This window comes from Mastomys coucha, unplaced genomic scaffold (assembly GCF_008632895.1).
Source record: "Mastomys coucha isolate ucsf_1 unplaced genomic scaffold, UCSF_Mcou_1 pScaffold21, whole genome shotgun sequence".
Classification (NCBI taxonomy): Eukaryota; Metazoa; Chordata; class Mammalia; order Rodentia; family Muridae; genus Mastomys; species Mastomys coucha.
Genome location: NW_022196904.1, coordinates 23,946,297 through 23,966,351, shown reverse-complemented (window position 1 = coordinate 23,966,351; position 20,055 = coordinate 23,946,297). Strand labels below are relative to the sequence as shown.

The 20,055-nt window shown below is 52.3% G+C and overlaps 2 protein-coding genes across 8 annotated transcripts in view; both read left to right on the top strand.

Moving 5' to 3' along the window:
* Positions 1-649, top strand: part of Proser3 (proline and serine rich 3) — a 10,566-nt gene extending 9,917 nt beyond the window's left edge. For all 5 annotated transcript variants that reach the window (XM_031386085.1, XM_031386084.1, XM_031386082.1 and 2 more), the window contains one exon: positions 167-649. In XM_031386085.1, coding sequence (XP_031241945.1) covers positions 167-208 — 42 coding nt within the window. In that variant the 3' untranslated portion in view covers positions 209-649. The remainder of the gene's footprint in view (positions 1-166) is intronic.
* A 5,707-nt stretch (positions 650-6,356) lies between these two features.
* On the top strand, positions 6,357-20,035 carry Arhgap33 (Rho GTPase activating protein 33). Of its 3 annotated transcripts, none has more exons than XM_031386074.1 (22): positions 6,357-6,509; positions 7,257-7,339; positions 8,404-8,501; positions 8,587-8,671; positions 9,035-9,115; positions 9,222-9,359; positions 9,815-9,907; positions 10,684-10,806; positions 10,888-10,965; positions 11,051-11,117; positions 11,198-11,257; positions 11,341-11,493; positions 11,566-11,668; positions 13,454-13,598; positions 13,687-13,769; positions 13,852-13,959; positions 14,926-15,071; positions 15,827-15,980; positions 16,068-16,213; positions 16,306-16,380; positions 17,650-18,315; positions 18,413-20,035. In XM_031386074.1, exons 2-22 carry the CDS (start codon positions 7,262-7,264, stop codon positions 19,669-19,671), a joined length of 3,939 nt encoding a protein of 1,312 aa, XP_031241934.1. In that variant the 5' UTR covers positions 6,357-6,509; positions 7,257-7,261; the 3' UTR covers positions 19,672-20,035. The 3 variants fall into 3 exon arrangements, with proteins under 3 accessions (XP_031241934.1, XP_031241935.1, XP_031241933.1); XM_031386075.1 differs by having other exon boundaries at positions 7,230-7,339; XM_031386073.1 differs by lacking the exon at positions 7,257-7,339.
* The last annotated feature ends 20 nt before the right edge of the window (positions 20,036-20,055 follow it).

Genomic DNA, 20,055 nt, shown 5'->3' with positions numbered 1-20,055 from the left:
GACAGGGTTTCTCTATGTAGCCATGGCTATCCTGGAACTCACTGTGTAGACCAGGCTGGCCTGGAACTGAGAAATCTGCCTGCCTCTGCCTCCCAAGTGCCCCGCCAGTCTCAGGTTCTTATCCTGAGCACACTGTTCAGCCTCTACCTCTCCGACTTTTCTCCAGGAAAGTGGATGCCCAATTATCCCTCCTCTTGGACCACGCTGAAGACGCAGGATCTTCATCTCCTCCAGCCAGGTCACCCTCCAGGTCCCAGAGAATGCGGTTGAGGAGGGAAGGAGCCTCCCTTGAGGCCAGACGAATTTGAATTAGAAAAATTCTGTTATTTTTTTTTTCCTGGGCTGAGGAGATGGCTCCGTGGGCAAAGAGCTTGCAAGTGTGAAGACTTGAGTTTACCCTGTCTCGAAAACAAACAAACAAACAAAAAAAGACTTGAGTTTAAATCTCCAGAATCCACATAAAGGTTGCTGACGGGCCAACCGGCCAATGGAGACGGGGTCTCAATCAAGGTGGAAGGCAAAGGCCAATCTCCGAAATTCTCTGACTTCCACACATGTGCTGTGGGGCACACACATACAAACCACACACACACACACACACACACACACACATGCACAGTAAAAATAAAGTTGTCCCCAGTTACCTTTTTCCAGTTTACTGTTAATCTCTAAGAAATGGATTGCTGTGGAAAGACTGATAATAAGGAAATCAGTTTCCCTCTCTCTGTGGGTGAGCACGTGGCTCTAGGTAATGTCCGCGCCTGACTACCTGACTCATGTAACTCAGAAGTGGATATTTTAAAAAATATTTATTTTTTTATGTTTATGAGTACACTGTAGCCATACAGATGGTTGTGAGCCATCATGTGGTTGCTGGGAATTGAACTCAGGACCTCTGCTCGCTCTGGCTCCAAGATTTATTTATTATTATATGTAAGTACACTTTAGCTGTCTTCAGACACACCAAAAGAGGATGTCAGATCTCATTACAGATGGTTGTGAGCCACCATGTCGTTGCTGGGATTCGAACTCAGGACCTTTGAAAGAGCAGTCAGTGTTCTTAACCACTGAGCCATCTCTCCAGGCACCCCAAAAGTGGATTTTTCCATCTTGGAGATAAAAGCCCTATTTTCTGGTCCTAAGAAACATCAGTGTTGAACAACAATGCATCTCTCATCTGTTCTAGCATCTCTCCCTCTTTGGGAGAGGGACTATTTTTAATGGTCCAAATGAATCAATAGTATCCCTATTATATAAAGAAGAAATATCATGGTTAGGGTTAGGCTCAGGGTTAGGGCAAAGGATTAATTGTGCTATGTGAGATCAACTTCTATCTTTTCTCTTATCTGCTTTTCTAGTTCTCTTTTTCATAATATCAACATCTCTTTTCCTCACCCAAGGAAAATGGAAAGTAGGTTATCCAAGAACCCAGAACACTTAGATGGGAAATACATTTATTTTACCATGGGGAATTGCTACTGTTTTGGTTGTTCTAAGTTTCACCTGGGGATGCTCATTAGATGGAAGCAATCATGGGACTTGGTGCCCTTCTTTGATAATGATACCATGGGCCATGGTTGTGAGCCATCATGGGTTAGGGCAAAGGATTAATTGTGCTATGGAGATAGCACCATTAATATCTCCATCCACAGGCCTAAGAGATGCCTTGATTCCCACAGGTGCTCAAATTCCTGATGTTCCCCCAACTTTGTTCTCCCTCCCCCACATTCTTCAGCTGTTCTCTCCTCAGGACAGTCCTCTGTCCTCCTGACTCCTCCCCTTCCCACACACAGTCACCTGGCAGATGCCACCTCTATTTGCTTTAGTCTGTCAGAATCCAACTCCTTTCCACTGCCCTTGCCTCAGTATAGGCTACTTCCTACCTGTGCAGCTGAAAGCTTGTCATTACTATTCACACATCTGCTCGCTCTTTGATGCACTTGCCACCCAGGGCGACAGCCGGTCTCTTCTCTTTGAAACTGAGCCTTTCAACAAATTGAATACAACTGAAGGCCTGCAGCTTCTGTCAGAAAAGTGGGTGCTGTTCTGTTCTTTTTCTTTTACTTTCTGTGACTCAGATGCTTTTCAGAGTCTGCTATAAAATCTGATAACTGGACACAGTGGCACACACCTGTAATCCCAGGAGTCTGAGGCCAGAGGATCTCAACTCTGAGTTCACCCTCACAGTGAGTCCCTGTGTTGAAAAAAAAAAGTTGTTATGCTGGGAATGGTACACACAAGTATGCCCCCGCTGAGCTCAGTGAAATTTGCAAATTTCATTTTAAGTGGTTGTTTTAGTTACTTTTTAATTGCTGTTATAAGACAGTATGGCCAAGGCAATGTAAAAAGAAAGTGTTTATTTGGGGCTTAGAGTTTCAGAGAGAGTCCATGACCATCAAGGTCAGGGCTAGGGCACATGGCACTGGAGCAGCACAGAGAGCTCACATCTTGAGACTCAACCACCAGGCAAAGACAGAGACACACTGCGAATGGGAGTCTTGAAACCTCAAAGCTAACTGCAGTGACACACCACCTCCAACAGAACCACATCTACTCATTCCCAAACAGTTACATTAACTAGAGACCAGGTATCCAAACATCCTAGCCTATGAAGGCCATCCTCAATCAAAATCCCTGGGGTGATTTCCCTCAAAAGCAAAATATGCTGAATTCTAGCTAAGGAGATACATGTTAGCTAGGCATAGTCACACACACCTTTAATCCCAGCAGAGGCAAGTGATCTCTGTGAGTTCAAAAATTAAAACCTGATCTACATAGAGAAATCCAGGCCAGCCAAGGATACATAGTGAGACTCTGTCTTAGAAAAAATAAATAGATAGGATATAGAATAAAAAAATAGGATATAGAATATAAAAAATAAATAAAATGGATATAGAAATATTTAGGGGCTGGAGAGATGGCTCAGTGGGTAAGAGCACTGACTGCTCTTCCAGAGGTCCTGAGTTCAAATCCCAGCAACCACATGGTGGCTCACAACCATCTGTAATGAGATCTGACACCCTGTTCTGGTGTGTCTGAAGACAGCAACAGTGTCTTCACTTTGTTATTATTATTATTTAATAATAAATCTTTGGGGAGCAGGGACTGAGTGAGCAGGATTGACCGGAGCAAGCAAGGTTGGCCAGAGCAAGCAGAGGTCCTAAAAAAAAATCAATTCCCAACAACCACATGAAGGCTCACAACTATCTGTACAGCTACAGTGCACTCATATACATAAATCTTTTTTTTATAAAAAGGAAATGAGGGAAATTCCAGGATAGTATGGATGCAATGATTTGTCTTTTGAAACAGGGTCTTATAGTCTAGGCTCCAACTCACTATGTAACCTAAGCCTGGCTTTGGACTGAGTCTCCTACCTTCGCAGCCCCAAGTGCTGAGATTACAGATGTGGGCCATCACACCCACCCAGCCTAATCTGTTTTGAAATGCACCCAAAGATGAGTTGGATGGGTGAATAAAGCAATAAGTATATGCAAGATAAAATGAATATAGTAAAATGTTTTAATGGTAAGAGCCAGCTGATAGATATGTGGGTGTCAACTTTCCATATCTTAGAACTTTTCATAAATAAAATGATGGTGACTATATATGATCAGGGTTAGATTGAGGGTTTTTTTATTTGGTTTGGTTTGGTTTTTCAAGACAGGGTTTCTGAGGTTCTTTAATTTGGAATCAGAGTTGTTTTGATGTACTTATGAAGAGAAATGAGATGAATTTCTGACAGGCAATTCTCTATGTCAGAAACAAGGTAAATATGGGTTTTCAGCCTTTTGAACAAACCACACACTTGATTGAATCAAGAGGAAGTAGCTGTTTAGACACAAGGAGCAATAAAAGATGTTCACAATAACATCCTGATCAAGCTAAGAGGGGGAACTAGAGGGCTGCCTGAAGAAGTCACACATAAGAGAGATTATCTACTTGCCAGAAGCCACCTTAATGGTTATGGCTGGGTAACAAGCCACCTCCAAAGCTTAGGAGCATCACTCATCACACTTACGGATTCTGAGTCGGCACAGCCTGCAACAGCTTGCCTCCATTCTGTGATAGCTGGGGAGATTCTAAGTGACAGTTGTGTAGAATCCTCTGGAACGTCTTCACTTACACTCCAGCATCGGGGCTGAGAAAACTAAAACCTGAACTGAGTTAGGACTGTCAGATGTTATGGTAAGTGCTGTCTGTCTGTCCAGAGGTTTGAAAGGTTTTGAAGCCTCAGAAGAGTCACTTTTTTCCAGATGAGACTTCTCAGTTCTAGGAAGCAGAAAGGCGCCTGTGCTGCCACCCACCACAGCCTTGGAGATCACACAGTTTCCATTTCTCCCTGTTGGCTGCAGCTGGTTTTATTTATGTTTTGTTTGTTTGTTTATTGTTTTTGTTTTGTTTCTGCAAACTGACAGGAGACAAGCTTGAGTGAAGTGTCAAAGAATGCTGCCACAGGGGCTAACAGGGGACTATGCAAGGCAGAGGAACATAGGTGAGAAATCCTTATAATACCAGGGCTTATAATTTTAGTAGGTCAAAGTAATGGGCTGTGGGGTAGCTCAGTGGTATAGTACATGCCTTGTCATGTGACAGGTCCTGGATTCCACCCCCTAGCACTGGAAAAATAAATATAAGTAAGTGAGCTGGGCAAGGTGGTACATGCCTTTAGTGCCTGCACTTGGGGGGCAGAGGCAGGTGGATTTCTGAGTTTGAGGTCAATGTGGTCTACAGAGCTAGTTCTAGAACAGCCAGAGCTACACAGAGAAAACCTGTCTCAAAAAGCAAACAAACAACCAACCCCCCCCCCCAAAAAACAAAACAAACAAACAAACAAAAAAACAAACTGAGAGCTGGAGAGATGGCTCAGTGGTTAAGAGCACTGGCTGCTCTTCCAGAGGACCCTGGTTCATTCCCAGCATCCACAGTGCAACTTACAACTGTCTGCGACTCTAGTTCCAGCGGATCTGACACCCTCAGACATACATGCAGGCAAAACACCAATACTTTAAAAAAATAACTGTAAATTTATTCCTTGCCCGCCCCCAGCACTTTCTTTCCATGTTCACCATCCCAACTAGCTTTTCTCTGGGACGCTAGATATTTATATTTATTTTGATCATTATCTTCTCCCATCAGCCTTTGATTTGGAGGTTTAAATTTTTTATTTAATGCATACTGTATTTTGCCTGCATATATGCTGGAGTTCCATGTGTGTGCCTAGTGCCCACAGAGAGCATCTTCTGGACATCCTGGAACTAGAGTTGGTGAACAGTCATGTGGGTGCTGAGAATAGGGAGTAGAAATTCGAGTACTCTGGGAGAGCAGTCAGCGCTAACTGCAGAGCCATCTCTCCTGTCCCTAATTTGGTGTGTTTGAGACAGATTTTCACTATGCCGCTCAAGCTGGCCTCAAATTCATGAATCTCCTGCCCCCACTTTTCCAGTGCTGAGATTACAACCGAAAATCACCTAGTTCATACTAGCCTTCGAGCCTCCCTGTGGGTAAGGCTGTACTGTTTTCTTTTGATTATTGGTATGTCCCCGAATTAAATGATCATAGTCTTTAAACGCCTGGACGGGGGGGGGGGGGGGGGGGGGGGGGGCGTGCTCCCGAAACGAGGGCCCTGTTCAGATCCAGATCAGTGAAAGCATCCTTCCGGAAAGGGTGTGGCTGCAATCTTTCTAAGGCACTTCTTTATCGTTTAAAAAAGGAAAAAAAAAAAAAAAGAAAAGACTGGCTCTCTGAGAGGCACGAATGTCATAGCATTCCATGCGAAGAAAGGTTTTCCCAGAAAAAGATGTCAAAGGCTTGCCTGTAATAAGCGAACATAGGGAAACAAGGAAAAAGTCCAGTGGATGGGGGAGACCAAGAGGCACAGAGCCTAGGGTGGGGACAGGAGCTGGGTGTGCTGAATCAAAAAAGCTTGTGGGCGGGGTCAGGATCCGGACTGACCGCGTAGGGACCGGAGGACTTGCATTTCTTAAAGGCTGCTTTGAGGAATGGTCGTAGGCGAACCCAATGAAGCCCGTCTGAGGAGCGACCGCGGGAGGAAAGGGCAGACTGCTTAAGGAGAGAAGTGGCTGCAGCGGAGCATAAAGAATACCGGGTTGTATCTCAGGAGGGTGCTGACAGCCAATGCCAGCCGTCCATGGGCGTGGCGCTGTCAAACTTCGGGGGGCGGGACTGGAGGGACGGGGTCCGGGAGCGGGGCGGGGGGTAGAGCCGCACTCAAGGCCAATAAGCAGCCGCCTTGTGGGCGGGGCGTAACCCTCAGGCCAAAACTGGAGCCAATGAGAAGGGCCTCCGCGTGCGCGAGGGCCCGCCCCTCGTGGGGCGCGCGCCAGAGCCCCCCCCCGGCAGCCGTTAGGGGCGGAGCCTGCGGCCGCCCGCGCGCGCCTCACGCCCTCCCCTTTGTGTCACCATGGCGGCGGCGGCGGCGGCGGCGAGGACTACGAACGAGGGCTCGAACGCCGCCGGGGTCTGAGGAGGCTACCGCGACCATGGTGGTGAGGGGCCCTCGGGGCCATCAGTCTGTCTGTCCGCGTGCCAGTCTGTCCGCGCGGCCCCGCCTTGCGCGCCCCGCCCCCGACCCCGCCCGAGCCCGCGGCCTGCGCGCCGCCCCTCACCCTTCCTCGCGGTCCCCTGCTGTCTCCGCCTCGGTGCGGTCCCGGGTCGCAGTCCGGGCCTCGACCCCGCCCCCTCAGCGCACATTTCCCCCCTCCCCCTTCTGGGCCCTGAAAAAGGGGTGACAGTGGCGGAGGACCCGGACTTGAGAAAAGGGGGCTGGTTCAGGGAAGGACTCGCGCGCCCCACGAGGGCTGCCCCCCTGCAGGCGTCTGCCGAGGCTCCCTGGAAACCAGCCCCCATCCCAGCGCCCTCCTCAGCATCCTCATCCCTAGTCACCCTCCCGACCACCACCCCCTGCTCCCAACAGCCCCTTTCTCATTCCTGAGCCCCACCCCCATCTCACTCCATCCTCTGCCTGACCCTTTTCTTCTTCATTTTCATCCTACGCCACGCGCTCTCAATCCTCCCACCAACATCGATCTGAACCTTTATCGAAGTCTCTCCCGCCGCTTCCCGATCCTTACTCTACCCTCGAGGCCAACATCGCGCCTCCCGCCTGCGTTCCACTTGAGCCTTGGGGCTTCTCCATCTCCTTGTCTTCATCTCCCCTCCTCCATACTGCTCCCGCTCATTCATCCATTCATTCCCTCACTCCACAGACATTCACTGAGACCTCCTCTGTGCAGGCCCCATGCTCCAGGCACAGAAACAGTCAGATCCCATCCTGCCTTGGGGAGCTTCATGGGCTGGCAGGGGACAGACTCTGAGGGTGAGACCCAGGGATGAACTTGGGGTTGCAGGGACACGGAGGAGGGAAAAGCCCAGTCTAGCAAATCCCTGAATCCCCATCTGGCAGCTGGTTATTTTATTCATCAGAGTTGCCCAGTCTGTGCCGTACAACTGGATTGGCACTGTGTGTCAGGGACCCAGAGAAGCATTTTACATACAGTACTAACTCTGTGCTGATCTTTGTTGGGCATTGCAGGGGAGGGGTGCGGGGGGGGGCGTTCACCCTGGGGTCCTGTTTCCAAAGAAGAGATGAGTTCCTTGCAGGAGGCATCTCAGAGTGAGATGGATAAGCTTAGGTCTAGTTGTGCAGTCTGGGATGGAGGAAGCCCACAGGATGGGGCGGAGACAAATGCCCAAAACAGCCTAGATGGACAGAGAGAGGGCTTTCTGGAGGAACACACTTGAGGAGTGAGGAGGAGAGAACCTAGTGACGGTGTGCAAACCACGTTCCAGTCTGAGGAATAGGCTTTGTAAAGGCATAGAAGGGAAATGAGAAGGTGGCACTTGTGTTCTGAAAAGTTCAGAACTCTGAGAATTGGGGCAGCAGGGGAGAAACAGGACCGGAGTGGCATACGGGACCCAGCTCAAGGAATTCTGAGAATTCCAGCCTTATCTATAGATGGAGTGGAGAGAGCAAGAAAGCCAGTCACATGTGTACTTTGTGGGAAGCATCCTGCCAGGAGGGGAAAGATTGGGAACAGACGACTGAGATGTGGACTGGGAAGGTCCAGGCAGTGGCAAGTGACCGTACCCTTGCTGAACAGAAGGGTCTTAACCACGCACAGAGAGGACCAGCATGCCCTCGCTCCTGTTGCCTGCTCACCCTTGGTCCCTGCACCTCCAGTCCTTCCTCCCAGACCACACAGGAAGCAGCAGGCTGGTCTGCAGCCCAGCACTCATCTCCTGCTGACCTACCCTTTTACCCTACGCTGCAGGACAGCGTGGAGGGCTTCCAGGCTCCAGGCCCAACCTTGCAGATAACAATGCTCCTGTTGTTCCTGCTCCCATCTCTGGGGGCCTCTGATTCTTCTCTCTGCTCTACAGGCCCGCAGCACTGACAGCCTGGATGGGCCAGGGGAGGGCTCAGTGCAGCCCGTACCCTCTACTGGGGGCCCGGGTACAAAGGGGAAGCCTGGGAAGAGGTGAGAGGATGCCAGAGGGTGCCATCAGCTGAGGGAGGAGGGAAGCTCCAGGAGAGCCATGGATGCTATTCTGCCTCTCTTCCAGACTCTCGGCTCCTCGAGGCCCTTTCCCCCGGCTGGCTGACTGTGCCCATTTCCACTATGAGAACGTTGACTTTGGCCACATTCAGGTATGGGGACTTCTGCTCAGGCAGGGAGGTAAACTGCTAGCAGCCACTATACCCCCTGAAGTTCATCCCTGAGCCCTAGCCGTTTGCATGCGTGAGCAGACACTTGCAGAAAGAGGCTCCAGCTGCAGGGAGGGCACTGTCTCATTCCTTTATTTTTCTACTTATTCCTCAACACCAATGTTCTGATAGGCTCTCCTCTGTGACAGGACTCTGCACCTAGACAGTGACACCGTCACGCCCTGTCCTTGTGGAGGCCCACCAGGGAACACAGATCTACCCCTAGAAAGTCTCAGCCAAGAAAGGTTAGGTATGGAACAAATCTAAATCTAAATCCCTCCCTTTGGTTTCTGTTTCCTTCTGCAGCTCCTGCTGTCTCCAGAGCGTGAGGGCCCCAGCCTCTCTGGAGAAAATGAGCTGGTCTTCGGGGTACAGGTGACCTGTCAGGTGAGGCTGCCTCTGCCTCTCATCTAGCCTGAAGGACTAGCTAGCCCCTGTAGTTCTCAGCTCTGTGTAACGGAGTCTGCACCCTCTGTCCTGCCTGCCTCAACAGGGCCGCTCCTGGCCAGTTCTTCGGAGCTATGATGATTTCCGTTCTCTGGATGCCCATCTCCACCGATGCATATTTGACCGGAGATTTTCCTGCCTCCCAGAGCTCCCTCCACCTCCAGAGGGTGCCAGGGCTGCCCAGGTAACCTGCTTGCATCAGTCCCTTCCTGAGCAATCAAGGATATATCATCAGCCATATGTGCAGTCAGTAAGGCAAGGGGAATAGGTGATAAAGATGGCCATGCTGATGTGAGCCTGTAATCTCAGCACTTGGAAGGCTGATATGATCTGAGTTCCAAACAATCAGAAAGGAGAAGCCTTAGGAATGTATCAGGATGTCAGAAAGGCCCTTTAGTTTAGGGGTCATGGGAAGGTCCACGGGGGTTCCTAGGTCAGCATAGTCATATCATTTTCACTCCAGCGCTCAGCTCAGCATGATGGAACATTTCAGAGCTTCGCAGCTGAGCCATACCCAGGCATCCAGGCTGAATCAGCCATGCGGAGAGATGAGCTTGAGCACTGTGGGAGGGTGTGGGGGCGGTGAGGGGCTCTATCTTCATCAAGTCACAGGAGCCTTCCTTGGCAATTTGCTCCCAGATGCTGGTACCACTGCTGTTGCAGTACCTGGAGACCCTGTCAGGACTGGTGGACAGTAACCTCAACTGTGGGCCTGTGCTCACTTGGATGGAGGTGGGCCTGATATGGGGAACCTGGAGCTAGGATCTGATGAGAGGTGTCTGAGGCACAAGAAGCAGCCTAGGAGATGTGTGGGCACAGGAAAGAAGGAAGCTGGGGGAAGTGGGGAGGCATTGGTATTTTAGTGTCTGTGTGGGTGCATGCCAGCAAGAGAAAGGTGCTCGTGTGTGTGTGTGTGTGTGTGTGTGTGTGTGTGTGTGTGTGTGTGTGTATAGCTGTGTGGCTGTAGAGATTTAAAGGTATACCAGTTAGAAATGTGTTGCTTGTAGTTCACAATACATCTGGCTGACAGTGGCTTAAACTAAATGAATTTTGGATAAAATGTGTAGTGTCTGCTATGAAGGACAAAAGTCCAGATGTCTTTGGGAGTTTGGGGAACAGGAGAATCTTGGGATAAGTTGGGTGGGAGACAGGCAACTTCTTGCCTTTTGCTGTTGCAGTTATTTTGTTTGCTTTAAAATGTTTTATTTTATGTGTATGAGTGTTGTGCCTGACTGTGTGTGCACCACATGCATGCCTGCAGAGGTGGGAGGAAAGCCCCAGATCCCCTGGAACTACAGTTTCAGATAGTCATGAGCTGCTATGTGGATGTTGAGACCTGAACCTAGGTCTTCTAGTCAGCGCTCTTAACTACTGAGCCATCTCTCCAGTAGTTCTGAGTGACAGATGCTCTTAGGGACAGGTGGTGGCCTCACTGGACATGGAGGAAACTGGTCTGATTTTACTAACCCCTTCTGACTTCTCCTTGCCACACTTTACCTCCACTTCAGCTGGACAACCACGGCCGGCGCCTGCTCCTCAGTGAGGAAGCCTCTCTCAATATCCCTGCCGTGGCTGCTGCCCACGTGGTCAAGCGGTACACTGCCCAGGCTCCAGATGAGCTGTCCTTTGAGGTGAGGCTTGGCAGGAATGGACTCTACCTGTGCTCCGTGTTTCTCCTCCTCTTCTGAACCCCTCCTCCCACCCGTTCCCAGGTAGGAGACATCGTCTCAGTGATCGACATGCCACCTACAGAGGATCGGAGCTGGTGGCGGGGCAAACGGGGCTTCCAGGTGAGCTGGGTCTGAGGTGGACATGTGCACTAGGGGCTCTCTGCCCACTAGGGTAGCCTTGCGACTCACTTTGATTTTTCTTCAGGTTGGTTTCTTCCCCAGTGAGTGTGTGGAACTCTTCACAGAGAGGCCAGGGCCTGGCCTAAAGGCAGGTAAGTACCATGGAGAGTGGGCAGCAGTCTTCCTCACCCTCGGCCTACCACTTGTCCTTTCTACCATTGTCTACCCACAGATGCTGACAGTCCCCTGTGTGGCATCCCAGCTCCCCAGGGTATTCCTTCTCTGACCTCAGGTAATGGAAACAAGAGATCAGATCTTTGCCCCTGGCCAATAGTGCTGTTCCTGACTCTGAATGCTCTGCTTTTGCCCCCACAGCTGTGCCCAGGCCACGTGGGAAGCTGGCAGGACTCCTCCGCACCTTCATGCGCTCTCGTCCCTCTCGCCAGCGGCTGCGCCAACGGGGAATCCTGCGGCAGAGGGTATTTGGTTGTGATCTTGGAGAACACCTCAGCAACTCAGGCCAAGACGGTGAGGCCTGGGACCTCTCACCCATGCTGCCTCAGATGTAGCTCTGGCCCTGACCCTGCCCCTCTCTCCCAGTGCCCCAAGTGCTACGCTGCTGCTCTGAGTTTATTGAGGCCCATGGTGTGGTGGATGGAATCTACCGGCTCTCAGGCGTGTCCTCCAACATCCAGAGGCTTCGGTGAGCACCCACAGCCCGCATTTATTAGCAACTTCTGTCCCAGCTCTATGCTACAGGCCAGGGTCACTTGTTTTGGGAGCTAGGGAGGCACAGTGCAATGGCAACCTGAGGCTTCTTCCTTAAGGAGGTGACAGTCAGGCTATGGCTGGAAGATGAGAGAGTAGGAGTAGTGTCCCTAGCGAGTCAGCTTAATGGCCCCCACCACATGCCAGGCCGAACTAGAACTGGGGGCATATCAGTGAATGACATTCCATATTGTAGACCCTGAAGGCTGAAGCTACCACAGGTACAATGGAGAAAAATAGATTTGTGCTAATGAGGATAGATTGAACTAAGACAAAGCAAGGAATAGATGCCATACTAGTAATCCTGGCACGTCGGAGGTTAGGGATTCAAGGTTGTATTTGGCTACACAGGGAGTTCTAGGCCAGACTAAGCTGTGTAAGAGACTTACTCAAAAACAAAACAAAACAAAACAAAACAATCCTCTACCACTGAAAAAGAAAACTAGGATCGAGTATTTGGGGTTCTTTGTTTGTTTATTGTATGTGTGATAGCCTTACCTGTCCTAGACTTGCTTTGTAGAACAGGCTGGCCTCAAACTTAAAGAGATCCACTCTTCTTGACCTCCTGAGAGCTGGGATTTAAAAGTGTGGAAAGCGTGGGATTTGTTTTGTTTTGTTTTGTTTTTTCGAGACAGGGTTTCTCTGTATAGCTCTGGCTGTCCTGGAACTGTCCTTGAACTCAGAAATCTGCCTGCCTCTGCCTCACAAGTACTGGGATTAAAGGCATGCCCCACCACTGCCCAGTGAGAATTTATATTCTTTCTTCCTTCTTTTGTTTTGTTTGAGATGAGTTTCTCTGTGTAGCCCTGGCTGTCCTGGAACTCACTCTGTAGACCAGGCTAGCCTCAAACTCAGAGCTCCACCTGCCGTTGCCTCTCAAGTGCTGGGATTAAAGGCATGTGCCACTATGACCAGCTAAGAATTTGTATTGAGTAGTGAAGGAGGGAAGAGATCTCATGGGAACGAGGTGAGAGAGCAGGGGCTATCCTATAGAAGGCATCTGTAGAGTAATCATGCAAGGGGAACACGTGTGGCAGTCCTGAGACTCACCCAGGCAGCACATGCAGGGCTTCCTGACTTCAGTGCTGGGGATGGCTATGTGCATGGTAAGCAAGCACTCCATTGCTGCCCCATGCACCTAGCCCTTCACTGGAGTTTCTGTCAGTGAACCATACCCCAGCTCCTTATATGGGACCACTTGGATGTCTTAGGATTTGGATTTTATTTAAGGGAACCACCAGAAGGTTCTGAACCAAGGAAGCATAAAGGCGGGAAGGAATTGGGGGTAAGATCCCAACAGAGACTGCAAGGCGAGAGCAGGAAAGTTGAGGGGCAGTGAGTGGAATCACGGAAGGAAAGCTCTGCCTGTGAGTAGCAGACACCCAACAGAGTAGTGAGTGCTTCACTTCCCAGTGACTGCTTAAAGTCCAGAGAATGGCACAGTATGGGGGCTTATGGCAGGGCCATAGTGAGACTCTGGAGTCGCCTTGGGTAGCTACAGGCAGAGACAACTTCCACCTGGGCCTCAATACCCCTTCTCTAGTGCAAAGACCCCTGTCTTTGCCATGCAGGGTCATTGGAGATTCAATAAGGTTTCCCTCTGGATCCCTGCACAGGGCCTATGAAAGATTGTTGTATCCATCTGTGGGACTTGAGGGGAGGGGTAGGGGACATGGCCTGAAGAGCCAGATTAACTTCTCCTTGATGTGGCGATTCTCAGGCATGAGTTTGATAGCGAGAGGATCCCTGAGCTGTCGGGCCCCGCCTTCCTACAAGATATCCACAGTGTGTCCTCCCTCTGCAAGCTCTACTTCCGGGAACTGCCCAACCCCTTGCTCACCTACCAGCTCTATGGGAAGTTCAGTGTGAGTAAGGGAACTGGCTGGGGCAGCAGGGTTTGGGGGCAGCCGCACGTGGCCCAGCACCATCATACCTGTCCATCAATCATCTCAGGAGGCTATGTCAGTGCCTGGGGAGGAAGAACGCCTGGTGCGAGTACATGACGTCATCCAGCAGCTACCTCCACCACACTACAGGTAAATGGGCAGAGTCAAGAAGGGCATCTCAGGATGCAGAGAACGGAAGTAAGTAGTCATCTGCCACTGCTTCTGCCCCCAGGACCCTGGAGTACCTGCTGAGGCACCTGGCCCGCATGGCAAGACACAGCGCTAACACCAGCATGCATGCCCGCAATCTGGCCATTGTCTGGGCACCCAACCTGCTACGGTAAGCTAAGCTTCCCTCCCTCTGTGGGGCAGACTCCATTCAGAAAATTACATGAGTAAAGACCTATGTGGGACCCATGTGAGCATCTGGGAGAGTCAGAGCAGGCAGAAGGAGCAGACCTGCGGCAGATGGTACTGGTTGGTGATTGGAAGGGCCTCACGGAGGCCTGTTGGCTGTGGTTAAGTAAGTGAGCAAGGGTGGGGAGCAGAGGAAGTCACAGATTGTAGGCCAGATAGAAGTCAGCAAAGACTTCGCTGTGTGTTGAGCTATAGTCAAGGCCTTAGAGGAAGGGCTGCACAGGTTCTTTGAGGACAGATTGTTGGTGGCAGGGGAAAAGGGCTACTATGACTTCCACATGGGAGGAATGCAGACGGGGCTAAAATGCCAGTGAGCTTTCTGAAACTATAACAAAATACTGTAACAAAGTGGTTAGCTTATAAAGAGGAAGGATTTGTTTAGAACACAGTTTCGGAGATTTTGGTCCACAATTGACTGAATTGCTTTGGGCTTGTAACAACGTCACATGGTGGGAGTATACAGTGGAATTAATGCACAGCTCATGGCCAAGGCACCAGAAGAGTTAGGGGGAGCCAGGACCCCATGACTATCTTTGAGAGCATGCCTCCAGTGACATAAAGAGCTCTCCCATTAGGTCCCACCTCTTAAATCCCCATCTTGGGGACCAAGCCTTTATTACATGGGTGTTTGGGGGATACTTTCTCAAACTATACTAAGCAGCATGGTCAGAAGCAGCAGTGAGGGGAGAGAGCGTTGTTAGATTCGGAGGTCCGAGTACACTCAGTGTTGCTGACAGACTGAATGTGAGTTTGAAGGAAAGAGGGTTCAAGGACAGCCAGAGCCACTTGAACAAACAGGACTGTTATCACTAGTGATCTTGTCCATTGGCACTCTATACCGCCAAGCAGGCTCAGAATACATGCATGGCCTTACTCTCCCCCACTCCAGGTCTATGGAGCTGGAGTCAGTGGGGCTGGGTGGGGCAGCTGCCTTCCGGGAGGTCCGGGTGCAGTCCGTGGTGGTGGAGTTCCTGCTCACCCATGTGGAGGTCCTGTTCAGCGACACCTTCACCTCTGCTGGCCTGGACCCTGCAGGTATGTCCAGCCCATCCCCTGACATCCTGGCTACTGCCCCTCAGTGTCAGGGCTGCAGTGGGAGGGCAGGTGGGTTCCTGGCCCTATCCCTACTCCACTGACTAGACCTCCCCCACAGCTCCTTGAGGACCCCACCCTGGCCCATCCCTCCCCGCGCCCCCCTCCTTCTCATTTCAGCTCCTACGCCCAGGATCCCCACTTCTTGGCCAGGACACCGTTCTTCCTTCACCCCTTATAGCTCCTGGGGGCGCGTGGGGCCTTGGGTCCACTCGGGAGGAGGTGGGAGGTCCCCAGACTTGACCCCACCCTGGCCCTGCCCAGACTCCCTGCCCTGCCCCGGACCCCAGCCCAGTCAGGATTCTGCTCGTCGGAGGGCCCTCTGGCCCGAGGTAACTGACCAGAGCCACTGCCCTTGCTGGCTGCTGGGAGCTGCCTTCTCATCAGCTCGTTCTGCCTTACCCCTCTTCCTTACCTGCCTGCTGCCCCTCCCCCCAATTCCCGCCTGATCTACACCGGCCCCCTGCCTTGCCAGCCCGGGTGGGCACGCTGCGGGGCCCCCTGCCTTGCCAACCCGGGTGGGCACGCTGCGGGGGCCCCCCTGCCTTGCCAGCCCGGGTGGGCACGCTGCGGGGGCCCCCTGCCTTGCCAGCCCGGGTGGGCACGCTGCGGGGCCGGGGCTTGGCTGTGGCGCTTGGCTTTGCCTGTGGTCTCAAACGGCCCAAAGTTTAGAGCTGTCCCCTTTTCGAACTCTCCAGGTCGTTGCCTCCTTCCCAGACCCAAGTCCCTTGCGGGGAGCAGTCCCTCCACTCGTCTGCTGACACTGGAAGAAGCCCAGGCACGAACTCAGGGCCGTCTTGGAACAACTATGGAGCCCACGACTCCTAAGACGCCAGCCTCACCAGTGGAAAGGTATTCACGGGATGCTGGTGAGGGGAGGATTAGCCTGGAGGCCCTGGTTCCTCAGACTGCCTACTCTCTCTGTCACCCAAACTCCAGAAGGAAAAGAGAGAGGGCGGAGAAACAAAGGAAGCCAGGGGGTAGCAGCTGGAAGACGTTCTTTGCTCTGGGGCGGGGCCCCAGCATACCCCGGAAGAAGCCGCTGCCGTGGCTGGGTGGCAGCCGAGCCCCACCACAACCTTCAGGTCAGAGACTGAGGCCTCGACTTGCGGTGTTGGGAGTAGGGAGTGGCAGTAATGCTGGAGAGGCACGTGACTTCTCTTACTCCTCCCTACAGGCAGCAGACCTGACACTGTCACACTGAGATCTGCCAAAAGTGAGGAGTCTCTATCATCCCAGGCCAGCGGGGCTGGTGAGCACAGAGTGGACCCCACATGTACCTAAGCTGAGCTAGGAGGAACGGAGGCCTGGCTTCATCTTTAAATGCTGTACTTTAGATTGGTGGAGAGGGCCTTGGGGTTTTGTTGTTGATGGTGGTGTTGGTTGGTTGGTTGGTTTGGTTTTGTTACTGCTTTGAGATTAGGTCTTGCTGTGTAGCTCTGGCTGGCCCCACAACTCTTGAGAACTGAGACTACATGTGTAACTCACTACATCCAGCAAGGGCCTTGAACTTTTTTTTCGGGACAAGGATTCTCTGTGTAGACCAGGCTGGCCTCAAACTCAGAGATCTGCCTGCCCCTGCAGATTAGACGAATCACCATCTGATGGGATTTAAACTTTTAAAACCAAGGCCTTAGGTGTAAACTAGATAAATTTTAGGTACAAATTAGATCTAAATTGCTATTGATAATACACACAGCATTCATTGGTTCATAGAGGTTCCTTTGTTTAGTCATTCCTTTAAAAAAGATTTAAATAATATTACAACACCCCAAAACTTCCTGGATGAAACTAAAGGAGCCCCAGTCGGTACTTGAGAGTGCCTCTCTCTCCCTGCTGCTGCCCCGACCAGAGGCACTGTTGACAGCCATCATCCCTCACTTTGGAGGCTTTCTCACATACAGATGTATATGGGAATACCCTGTTGCTCAGTTCAGGTTACTTTGAAGCATTTGTGGGCAACATGGGAGGTGGAAGCATCCTGAATCTGCAGCTTGATTTTCAGTCATCCACCCAGCCAGAAGACTGTCTGTGCATCTGTGCTGCCAGTGCAGCTTACTTCCTCCCACTGTGTGTGTGTGTGTGTGTGTGTGTGTGTGTGTATTTGGGCATTTGGTGGTTCTTGTCAGTAGTCCCCACCACACTCACAGTCCTGGGAGGTGGCTCTGCCAGAAAAAGTGAAGCTGTTCTGTAGGATCAGCGTGTAGCCTGATAGGGCCAGAACAGCCAGTGGTTTTCAAGGGGAGCAATGCATTTAAACACCCTGCACAGTGCATGATATCTAATTGCTCTCATACTTCACAGGCTACACAGTCACCAGACCCCATCCTTGCTCTGGGTCTGGATCAGTTCATAAGCTTACCCTACCCTTCTTAGTTGCAACAGTTCTTTTTGAGTCAGCTGGGCATCCTCCAGGGAGCTCTTGCTTTCTTTCATGTTGTTTCTGCCAAGTTGCATCCCGTCTTTGCTGATGTATGGGTCTGTAAGGTTCTGACCCCTAACTGTGACCCTCTCCCAACAGGCCTCCAGAGGCTGCACCGGCTGCGACGACCCCACTCCAGCAGCGATGCTTTTCCTGTGGGCCCAGCACCTGCTGGCTCCTGCGAGAGCTTGTCCTCTTCTTCTTCCTCTTCCTCCTCCTCTTCTTCCTCCTCCTCCTCCTCAGAGTCTTCAGCAGCTGGCCTGGGGCCACTCTCTGGCTCCCCCTCACACCGCACCTCAGCCTGGCTAGATGATGGGGATGAACTGGATTTCAGTCCACCCCGCTGTCTGGAAGGACTTCGGGGACTTGACTTTGATCCCCTTACCTTTCGCTGCAGCAGCCCCACCCCAGGGGACCCTGCACCTCCTGCCAGCCCAGCACCTCCAGCCTCAGCCTCTGCCTTCCCACCTCGGGCAACCCCACAGGCTTTGTCACCCCATGGATCCACCAAGCCTGCTTCACCCACTGCCCTGGACATCTCAGAGCCCCTGGCTGTATCAGTACCACCTGCTGTCCTGGAGCTGCTGGGGGCTGGAGGAACACCTGCTTCAGCCACCCCAACACCAACTCTGAGCCCTAACCCAGGACTGCACCCTCATCTCATCCCCCTGCTGCTGCGTGGGGCTGAGGCCCAGCTAAGTGACACCTGTCAGCAGGAGATCAGCAGCCAGCTAGCACCAACCCGAGGAGCTCCAGGCCAGCACAGTGAGTCCTGTTCAGTAGGCTCTACTCACAGTAGACCCAGTCCCCAAACTGTCCCTGGATCCAGCTGACCCCCTTCCCATTCCTTTCTGTATTGTAGGTCCTGGTGGCATGGATTCACCGTTATTGCCCCCACCCTTGTCTCTGCTGCGCCCTGGTGGGGCTCCGCCCCCTCCCCCCAAGAACCCAGCACGTCTCATGGCCCTGGCCTTGGCTGAGCGGGCTCAGCAGGTAGCAGAACAACAGAGCCAACAAGAGCAGGGGGACACCCCATCTGCTCCCCACTCCCCCTTCCGACGTTCACTGTCCCTAGAGGTGGGTGGGGAGCCTGTGGGGACTCCAGGGAGTGGGCTATACCCTCCCTCCTTAGCCCACCCAGGTGCCTGGGCTCCTGGTCCCCCACCTTACCTCCCAAGGCAGCAGAGTGATGGGAGCCTGGTAAGAAGCCAGCGGCCCTTGGGGACCTCAAGGAGGGGCCCCAGAGGGCCTTCCCAGGTCAGTGCCCATCTCAGAGCAAGTGGGGCTTACAGGGATGCTCCAGAGATGGCAGCCCAGTCACCATGTTCTGTCCCCTCACAGGGTTCTAACCCCAGCTTCTTCTCAACCCCCCGAGAGTGTCTGCCACCTTTCCTTGGCGTCCCCAAACAAGGATTGTACTCTCTGGGTCCCCCATCCTTCCCACCTAGCTCTCCAGCCCCAGTCTGGAGGAACTCTCTGGGTGCCCCCTCAGCACTGGACAGGGGAGAGAATCTGTACTATGAAATTGGGGTAGGGGAGGGGACCTCCTACTCAGGCCCCAGTCGGTCCTGGAGTCCGTTTCGCTCCATGCCTCCCGACAGGCTCAATGCCTCATATGGTATGCTTGGTCAGTCACCACCGCTCCACAGGTCCCCCGATTTCCTGCTCAACTACCCACCGCCCCCCTCCTGCTTCCCCCCGGACCACCTTACCCACTCAGTCTCCCAGCACCTTGCCCGGCGTCCTACCCGGCCTGAGCCCCTCTATGTCAACCTAGCCCTAGGGCCCAGGGGGCCTTCACCTGCCTCTTCTTCCTCCTCCTCTCCTCCTGCCCACCCTCGAAGCCGGTCAGATCCTGGGCCCCCTGTTCCCCGCCTCCCTCAGAAACAGCGGGCTCCTTGGGGTCCCCGTACCCCCCATCGGGTGCCGGGACCTTGGGGCTCCCCTGAACCTTTTCTGCTCTATAGGCCAGCTCCCCCATCCTATGGGAGAGGAGGGGAGGTCCGAGGATCCTTGTACAGAAATGGAGGACATAGAGGGGAGGGGGCTGGTCCCCCTCCTCCTTACCCCACACCCAGCTGGTCCTTACATTCAGAAGGACAGACCAGAAGTTATTGCTGAGATAGGACCAGGAAAGGACCCTCCCACATTGGATCTTGGCCCAAGTCAATCCTTTGTTTTGTATTTTCTTGAGCTCATCACCCCACCCCAGGTTTCTAACTTTGTAACTTGCTCTGATGTGGGTCCCTAACCCCCAAAATCATTGTGTCGCTATCATGGGTTGCAGGATATGACCACCCCCACCTCCCTCCTGGGGCCCTTGCACAATTTGGGAGGACAAGGCTGACACCCTGTACTCCTCTCTCTAGGAGCCTCTAGCTTGTACACAGAGGGTGGGGAGACAGTTCTTGCCCACCTCTCCCCGTGCACCCCACCCACTAAACCACCTGACATTAATAAAAATGGCAGAAATTTGGTTGCCAGAGCCAGTGAATGATGGAGACA

Excerpts from the sequence above, each read along its gene's own strand:
- Arhgap33 (XM_031386074.1), top strand. The coding sequence starts at position 7,262 with ATGCTCCAGGCACAGAAACAGTCAGATCCCATCCTGCCTTGGGGAGCT. Across the intron at positions 8,502-8,586 it reads AAGGGGAAGCCTGGGAAGAG|ACTCTCGGCTCCTCGAGGCC; the intron begins GTGAGAGGATGC and ends CCTCTCTTCCAG. Across the intron at positions 11,258-11,340 it reads TATTCCTTCTCTGACCTCAG|CTGTGCCCAGGCCACGTGGG; the intron begins GTAATGGAAACA and ends TTGCCCCCACAG.